This window comes from Carassius auratus, chromosome 38 (genome assembly GCF_003368295.1).
Source record: "Carassius auratus strain Wakin chromosome 38, ASM336829v1, whole genome shotgun sequence".
Classification (NCBI taxonomy): domain Eukaryota; kingdom Metazoa; phylum Chordata; class Actinopteri; order Cypriniformes; family Cyprinidae; genus Carassius; species Carassius auratus.
In genome coordinates, this window is record NC_039280.1 from 1547560 (window position 1) to 1557559 (window position 10000).

Below are 10000 nucleotides of genomic sequence, written 5' to 3' on the forward strand. Positions count from 1 at the left end.
TTCACCTGCGGAATCCTCCTGTGATGCTGACGGTGGCGGATGGGTTGACACTGATGACAGCTTCCTCCACTATAATCTTCAGAGCGCTGGCCTCTGTCCTGCTCACCGGTTTACTGATGTCCTCATAAAACAAGAACCCTGCGAGCAGAGCGGATGAATACAAGACTGAATAACAAACACACAACAACTGTTGCACAAACTAGACTTTACACTGTCTGAAGAAAATGTGAGAGGAGTTTACCAGCGAAAACTCATGGGATTTGTAGAAACTGCATCAGTGTCTCATCAACGGATGCTCTGCAGTGAATGGGTGCCGTCAGAATGAGAGTCCAAACAGCTGATTAAAACATCACAATAATAATCCACAGCTCTCCAGTCCATCAGTTAACATCTGGAGAAGGGGTTTTATGGATTATGGAAAATATGTATTTGAGTTAAAATCATCTTAATACTGGGTTTGTTTCATCTTTTGTCTTCTCCAGATGTTAACTGATGGACTGGAGTGCTGTGGATTATTATTGTGATGTTTTTATCAGACTCTCATTCTGACGGCACCCATTCACTGCAGAGCATCCATTGATGAGACACTGATGCAATGCTACATTTCTCCAAACCTGACGAAGAAACAAACTCATCCTAATCTCGGATGATCTGAGAGAGAGCACACTTGCAGCACATTTACGTTTTTTGTGAACTATTTAAAATGGTATTAACAATGAAAACTTTCTTTGTCAGCCTTAAAGAGAAATATACAGTAGATGTTCCTGGTTTTAATCTTAGTGTTCTTGATCTGCTTTCTAATATTGTGAACTTCTTCCTTTGCGCTGCTGTCACACTTAATAGAGCACAACCGTCAGTTTCCAGAAATAAAAAAAACATTAATTTTCTCCATAGAGAAAACGGCTTCCAGTGATAAAGCACCTTGAGTGACAGACTTGAGTGCACTTTGGATAAATGCATCAACCAAACACATAAATGCAAATGTAAAACAATTCACCCAAAATCGTGGCGAGAGATTCATCACTCAGACTTCTTAAACTACTTACAGTTTTGTATATTTCTGAATTGTAATTAAGTCCAAATATATACGATCTCAGTTCAAAGGAAAACAGTTGAAACTTTGATACATTTTTCAGAATTTTTTTGAATTTCAAAAATATTTTTTAGAACTTTCTGATGATTAGAACAGCCTTTATTTGAAATAGACATTTTTTGTAACATTACAATTGTCTTTATTGTTTCTTTAATTTAATGCATCATTGTCAAGTATCAATGTTTCTCAATAAATACATTAAATATTTAATAAATACTGTAAGGGTTTTAAGTGGAGACTGATGTGTGCTTCTGTAAGCAGAAAAGCATCATATATTTGATGTAATTCACTGAACTTCAAAATAAAGACATCACAAGTGCACAGCTGGAGAAATCCCTCCGAAAATCTCCCGGACGGGATCTGCATAATTGTTTGAAGCCAGCGTGTAGTTTATAGATCAGCAGGTCATAAACGAGCGCCTGAAGACAGCGGTGGAAAATTACGAGGCCGTGCGATTGAAAAATACTAGCGGTGTGCCTCATTAAACTTACAGTAGATTTTCCCAAACAATCAGTAATTAACAACACGGCCCTCCATCATAAATCCATATTAAGACTCCAGGCCATAAAACAACCGGTCAGATGAGGCAATGGCTTTAAACGCTAACAATAAAATCATAATTCATAAATGAGATGACAGCGGGAACACGTCTGGCCTTTTCCCAGCCTGATTGATGAGCTCTGAATGTATAACAACCAAAAACGATCACTTCCTTCCTCCTCCCGGGAGGCGTTTAATACGTGACGCTCCACGTGAAACCAGACTCATCGATAAGTGTATTTATATTCGGAGGGGTTTAGCGTGTGACGCTCCTGAAGCACGGTACGAGAGGTGAACAGTGTGATTGGAGCGGCGCAGGAGCACTCGGTCCCAGACACACACCGTCAGAGGACGACAGCAAATGATGAGTGTGGTTTGGCAGGAACATTTATCACCTCTACACTGTTTTTACTCCGAGAGAGAAACAGAGAGGAGGTCTGGCTTAAAATAAAAACACTCAGACACTTCTAAAAAAGTGACTCTTCTGTGAAAACATTGTGGACTGTGGTAAAGCTGTGTTGTTTTGGACACGTACAGTACTCTGGTGAGTAAGTGCATGGTAAAAACATGGTATTCCTGGAAGTACCTTATAATACCAATACAATTCTTGGGCTGGGAATTAGCATAAACCTCCAAATTCTATATTTTAATGATTTTGAGCTGCTGTTTATATATATATAAACAGCAGCTCAAAATCATTAAAATATAGAATTATATATTAGTTGTGTGTTGTGTTGTGTGTTGTGTTGTGTGTTGTGTTGTGTGTTGTGTGGTGTTTTTTTGTTTTGTTTATATATATATATATATATATATATATATATATATGTATATATATATATAAAGCATGTTTTAGGCATTTTTCTTCTTTTAAATATAATTGTAAAAAAGTGATAATGATAATGATAAATGAAAACAATGGTGTGTAGTAAAGTGTTTTTCAAATTAATATTTAGCTGCCAATTAAATATGTATTGAAACTTTTTATTATTATTATTACTGTTAGTATTAAGTTACAAATTCTTTTTTTCAACGCATTAAGCATTTTTATACATTTTGGCTCTCTGTGTCCAGGATGATGACTGCGTTTTGTTTTGTTTTGTTTTGTTTTGTTTTGTTTTGTTTTGTTCTATTTTATTCTATTTTATTTTATAAAAGTTCTATTACAAAAAAGAAATCCAAGACACTCCTTTCGTTAGAAAAAAGTAAGTAAATAAATAAATAATAATAACAAAAAAAAACGTGTGTGTGTGTGTATGTATATATATATATATATATATATATATATTTATATATATATATATATATATATATATATATATATTTGAAAAGTATTATATAATTATATAAAATAGCATATATATACACATTTTGATGATAAAGTATTACAAAATACAATTTGTTAAATATATTATAATGCGCATTATAATAATAATTTATTTAAATAATTTATCATGTTTATATTTATATATTTTTTTTATTTAAATATATTTGAAAAGCATTATTTATATATATATATATATATATATATATATATATATATATATATATATATATATATATATTTAACACATCTCTCTCCAAACCTGTTCAGTCGAAGCGTCATCGATGATAGACAAACCCAAGTGCAGCTTTCTTAAAGCCAAACGTGAGCAGATACAGAAACAAAGACTTGGCTAGACCTGGAGCAAAACAAGGAACATGACAGGAAACCGGTGTGAGAGTTCACCTGCGGTCTGCATGCGGTTCAGTCTGACGCTGGGTTCGTTCAACACCTGTTCAAACGACCGCAGTCCTCTACAGAACCAGCTCTCGGACGTTTTGGGTCCGACCCCGAAGACACTGCTGAACAACTGAGCCACAGACACAAGAACACACACATTAACACACACACACACACACACACATGCACTGAAGTCCTGAGAGACCCACTTTACCTTCATAGTCCGATACCTCTCATCATTCAGTATCTCCTCGACTCTGGAGGAAGAGCCGTATTCAATGATCTCCTGCGAAGACAGAGACGTCAGACACGCCACAAACCGCTCAATCCACGCTAGCTGTGAATAATCTACACACACACACACACACACAGCATCCGAGTTAATTGCAGCTTAATAAGTCTAATGAAACGCCGGTTGAGTAGTCTCCCATCGCTCTGGCGCTGTTGAGAAGATGCTTTATTTGCTCTCAGCCTGCAGGAAGCAGAATCAGTGAATTAATCACATCCACCGTGTGTTGCTTTCACATTTATCACTGTGAACGTGGACGCCGTGATTGACTTTCCCATCAAACACGCTTCCCATTAATCACAGAAGTCACTTAAAGTCTCAGGAACGAGAATTTGGAGAATCCTCCCCTTCGCATCAACACTGTGTTTCGCAGAAGTCTTGTCATTTTAAGCTGAACTGGTCGTTTAACTGTCTGTGTTTGTTAAACCAGTTGGTGGAAAGCTGCACGCCATTCATTCTCATGGAAAGCACTAGAGATATGAGGGCTAATATAGAGATGTTAGCGTTTTGATCTGATGTTTTACTTCTCTACATGCTGTCGGTAATCCCACAGCTTGCAACACAAAGGGGAACGGTGTTTTTGTCACACATCTCTCAATTATTAAATGTCTTTCATTTTTAACAAGGCATAATATATTACAAGTTCTTCCTTGTATTCTCCAGACTTGACTCACAAACGCACATCTCTACTGAAACTAAATGTAGGAGAATCTGATAAAATCGTGTCACAATTATCCACAAAACCAAAACATAAAATGGTCCTAAAATAAGTTTATATATACTGTATGCATACATATATAAATATATTAGAAATCCTGATTATACAGTTAATGCATGGTATGCATAATGTAATGCAATAGTATGCACACCAAGGCTGTATTAATCTGATTGAAAATAGAGTAAAACAGTAAAAATTTAAAATATTTTTACAATTTAAAACAGCTGTTTTCTATGTGAATATATTGTAAACTGTAATTTATTTCTGTTATCAAAAATGAATTTTCAGCATCATTACTCCAGTCTTCAGTGTCACATGATTCATCAGAATTAAGATATATATTTAAAGTTTCAAATAACATTTAAATAAATTATATTATAATTTTGTACTAAAGGTATTAATTTTCAGAAATTTCAAAATCATTCATAAATCTTGAATTTGAAGTACATGGCTACGTTTTAGGACCATTAACATTTTGACTATTAACATTTTTATTAGCGTTTAAATTAGCATAAATCAAAGTCATTACATCACATACTTTCTTAAATGTGACCCTAGAACACAAAAACTGTCATAAGAATTAATTTTGTGAAATTGAGATTTATGCATCATCTGAAAGCTGAATAAATCATCTCTCCATTAATGTCTGGTTTGTTACGAGGACAATATTTTGATAAGATACAACTATTTGAAAATCTGGAATCTGAGGGAGCAAAAACATCCAAATATTGAGAAAATCATCTTTAAAGATGTCTAAATTAAGATCTTAGCAATGCATATTACTAATCAAAAATTAAGTTTTGATATATTTATGGTAGGAAATGTACAAAATATCTTCATGGAACATGATTTTTACTTAATATTCTAATGATTTTTGGCATAAAAGAAATTTTTTATAATTTTGACCCTTACAATGTATTTCTGGCTATTGCTACAAATACACCCCAGAGACTTAAGACGGCTTTTGTGCTCCAGGGACACAAATTACATTTTAAATAAGATATTAAAAGTAAGAATTTTAGGGGAAGTGTCATAACACCAGTGTGAAATATGACTCATGTATACATGACCTCACAGGTTTGAGCTTCACTATTTTACCTCATTTAAAACCTACTCATTGTTCTTTTGGTGAAATGTTTGGCTCTCTGTTTCTTTCCGAAGCATGTCTTGCTGCCTCCCCCTCAGGGAAGCAAACAGCGGCGGTGTGAAAGTGTATTTATCAGAGCCTCAGCAGGAGCAGAGCAGCTCAGACGACTGCTGATGTGTGTGGAGAGAGAGAGAGATGGACGAGGCTCATCCGCACCTCTATGACGGCCCTGCTGTGTTCTCCGAGGCAGGGCAGATGCTGTGTCTCCTGCAGGTGTTTCAGGGCAGCGGGGAGGCTCTTCAGCACAGACGCAGCTCTTCTGAACGCCAGGCTCGGGCCCTGATTCCCACCGAACTCCAGGTTCTCCGCCAGCACCTCCAACGCATCCTACAGCAGCAGAACGGACGACACGTTTGACACAGGTCACACGATTGTGTTTCTTTATTAAAACAGCATAATATTACGAGTTCTTCCTTGTTTTTTTCAACACAAACACATTTCTGAGCTGAAAAACTGCAGGATCTTCAGATTAATGCAGGTGGATCTCACGAAAACATGCTCTAAATACATTTAACCACAAAATCAAAGGAAGAAAAAGTCATAATGGTCCTAAAATAAACTAAAAATATAAAATATCTCTCTCTCTCTCTCTCTCTCTCTCTCTCTCTCTCTCTCTCTCTCTCTCTCTCTATATATATATATATATATATATATATATATACAGAAAGCCAAAAAGCACATCATTAAATGAAAATGTTTACAGATCTTGAATAAATAAACCAATTCAATTCTAAAGCATAATATAAAGAGAGAAATATTTCACACACATAACTAACAATTTAAGACTATAAAACTACTTTTGTTACTTGAAAAAAAAAACTTTGACTACAATTATAATTAAATGAATGAAAATTATACAAACATATATTACAAAATAATAATTAGTAAATAAATAAATAAAATGTAAACATTAGAAAAACAACTGATATAACAATTTCTTTACATTTAAATGAGCATAAATAAAACATATCAAATATTTTCATAAATTACCATTTTAATTATATATTATTTTTCCACATACTTTAATGAGAATTTTAGGGGGAAACTCTTTTATTAAATCATGTAAAAATAATAATAATAATAACATTTCAAGTTCTTTATTGTATTTGTATTTTTTATTTTATTTCATTTACTTTGTTTGTTTTTGTTGTTGCTCAAGCAAAATTTACTAAACTAAAAATAACATTTAAGAAAACTATATAGACAGATAAAAAATAAACTAAAATCTAAAACTAAAAACTAAAAACAGATATCAAAATATTATTTAAAAAAAAAACTGAATGGCAGTAAAATATGTATATGACATATATAATATTATATTTAAATTATATATGATTTTGTTTATATATATATATAAATTGTTAAATAATATATTTCTCTGGCAGGACCTCCAGCTCATCCTACAGCACAGAATGACAGGAGGAGATGAAGTGTGAAAAACACTGAAAACATGACTGAGGAAAAAATGTAAAAAGGTCAAATAAAAGGCAGCAGGAGTGAGGAAAACAGAGGAAAAGAGAAAGTAAGTCAGGTGTGGGTTTACACGGGCTGCGCAGTGACCCGTGCCGGCGGCCGACAGCAATCAGAGAGTGCTCTGTATTCTTCCCATCATGCAATGCTCCTGTGCACGGTTTTCAGATGACCTCACAGCGACTCTGTGATCAGTGGAGAGGAACCTGTCATTTTCCTCTTGTTCACGAGCGTTTCCTTGAGAGCCACACACTACTACATCATTTACACTCTTAAAAATAAAGCTGATTAAAAGGTTCTTCACAGCCAAGCCATAGAAGAACCATTTCTGGCTCCACAAAGAACCATTCAGTCAAAGCAGAACCATCTCTTTCTTACCTCTTTATAACCTGGAGAACCTGCTTTCGCCACATTAAACTGACTTTAAAACCATCATGGCACTTGAAATTGTGCAACTTATTTTGATAATGTAAATTACATTATTGATCATATAATTTCTACACTGTTGCATGATAGTCAAAAAAAAAGAAAGAAAAATAACTAGTGCTCAAAAGTTTGGAATTATTAAAATTGTTCTCTTTTGATCACCAAGGATGCATTTATTTAGTCATTATTTAATCAAAATTTTAATAATTTGACATTTTACAATTTAAAATAGCTGTTTTCTATCTGTATATATTTTAATTTAAAATGTAATTTATCCATTGAAAGATATCTGTAAAATCCACCGATCTATAAAAGATCAGCGGTAAGACCTTAAAATCAATCAATCTTAATAATAATAATTGTTTTGATACTTTACATAATTTTTAAGAATGAGTAACATTTTCAAAAAAATTTGAACCATCAATTGAAATCATTAAAAAAATAATGCATCATAGGTTGTAATATATTGAACAATGATTTTGAGTTTCTACATACATTTACTAATTTCTATTTATTTATATTCAATATATAAACATGCATTGTTTTAATTAATTAAAAAAGTCAAACTGTAATATTGTGAAATATTATTACAAATAATGCAAAATTACAAAAATGTTTTCCATTTCAATGCATTTATTTATTATTATTATTATTCCAGTGATTTAGAAATAAGATTTAAAATAAATAAATAAATAAATAATAAAACTGTGTGTGCATAACCAAGAAAAAATGCTTTTTAATTTTAATTTTTTTAATTTTTTTATTTTTAAAGAATATTCAGAAATAATCTTCTCATAACTTCATAGGAACATTACCCCAAAAGTTGTGGTATGTGGATGTGCTGCATTTCTCTCGCCCCCCCGAGTGCCGAGGCTTGTCAGTAGAATAACAGCAGCGCAGGTTTATATGTACAACGACCCGGTGTGAATCAACACATGCAGCTTTGTTTTCATGACATGAATGTGCCCAGACAGATTTAAAAACCCTCCCGACCGTGACATACACGACACCCCTGACACACACACACACACACACACACACACACACACAGTACTGGTTAATGAGAGCAGCAGGCCGGTAATGCCAGGGGTCATGGGGTCGAGTCCTGCTGAGCCGTGAGTGTGTGTGGTGAGGATGAGGATGAGAGTCCTGGAGTGTGAGAACAGCAGGAGTGTGTGTGTGTGTGTGTGTGTGTCTGGAGAGCTCAAGACGAGATCTGCAGCTTTAATGAAGACCTCTGAACACACATCTGCTCTGTCTGCTGCTGTAAGGGGATGATATTATATTAGCATTGAGTGTGTGTTGAATGAGTTAGCAATAAGACGTAAGATATTCTGTATTTGCTTGTGGAAGCCCACATAATAAATTATGTTGATTTTTTTTTACTCATTGATTTTTTTTCACTTTAAATCAAACTCATATTTATCTGAAGGTTATCGTAAGCCTCAGACCAAACGCTGAGCATTGTGCAATGAGAAGAAGTATAGAAAGATTTAATAGTTAGAACAGGCAACTCTGATAATGACGAGGGCCAGCATTGTTCTCATTTTGGTTCACATTTTAAATACAGTATGTAGCAAAAAAATGGCAGATGAGCTTATTGAAAAAGCAAATTCACTGTCTGCCAGCAGGTGTCACTCTCAGAGCGGCAGAAATACAGGAGCAATACACAAAGTTTATTCAGTGAAATCGTAGCCTTCTGAAGTTTAATCGCCCTATTAAATTATATTTTGCAATTTTGTCTTTCCATCCGCAAAGACCTCTAATAATTTAAACTCTTTCTTAGGCTTAAATGTAAACAGTTTAACTGAAAACCCCAACAAAGACATAACATTTCTGTCATGAATTTGGCAAAAAGCTGATGATTTTCTTTTATGCCAAAAATCATTAGGATATTAAGTAAAGATCATGTTCAATGAAGAAATTTTGTGCATTTTCTAATGTAATTATATCTAAAATTGATTTTTGACTAGTAATATGCATTGCTAAGAACTTCATTTGAACAACTTTAAAGGAGATTTTTACAATATTTAGATTTTTTTTTTTTTTTTTTTTTGCACACTCAGATTCCAGATTTTCAAATAGTTGCATCTCATGCAAATATTGTCCTCCTAACAAACCAAACATCAATGGAGAGATGATTTATTCAGCTTTCAGATGATGCATATAACTAAAATGTGAAAAATTTACACTTAAGACTGGTTTTGTGGTTGAGGGTCACAAATGTTGAAACATGCATAATATGCCTCTTAATTTCTCCTATAAAGTCAAACACACCACTTTCTCATTTCAATAGGATTTAGCTCTAGTTTGTCTATTGTTATAGTATGATCTATTTCAGATAAACAGCACATCAAAATAAAACTGTGACTGGTTGTTTCAATCAGACAGATTGTCTCTCCTGCCAAAGTGTGCTGATTTTAGCCAAAAACAAGAGCAGAATGCACCAGATTTTTAGCTTGAAACGCTGGCTATGTGCAGGTAAACCTCTCCTGACTCCAGGGGAAATCTATTTCTAGTCCTGACAAGTGGACTGAAGCATTGACTTCACTACCAATCCTTTATTTATGTCCGAATACATTTCAAATCCCAATGCT

At 33.9% G+C, this 10000-nt stretch overlaps 1 protein-coding gene across 1 annotated transcript in view; it reads right to left on the minus strand.

Annotated features, from left to right (window-relative positions):
* Nucleotides 1-10000, minus strand: part of dntt (deoxynucleotidyltransferase, terminal) — a 90855-nt gene that overhangs the window by 66624 nt on the left and 14231 nt on the right. Inside the window, exons 4-7 of the mRNA XM_026223383.1 lie at nucleotides 5664-5834; nucleotides 3568-3639; nucleotides 3360-3483; nucleotides 6-138 (exon numbers count right to left, since the gene is read on the minus strand). Of these exons, the coding sequence (XP_026079168.1) occupies nucleotides 6-138; nucleotides 3360-3483; nucleotides 3568-3639; nucleotides 5664-5834 (500 nt within the window). The remainder of the gene's footprint in view (nucleotides 1-5; nucleotides 139-3359; nucleotides 3484-3567; nucleotides 3640-5663; nucleotides 5835-10000) is intronic.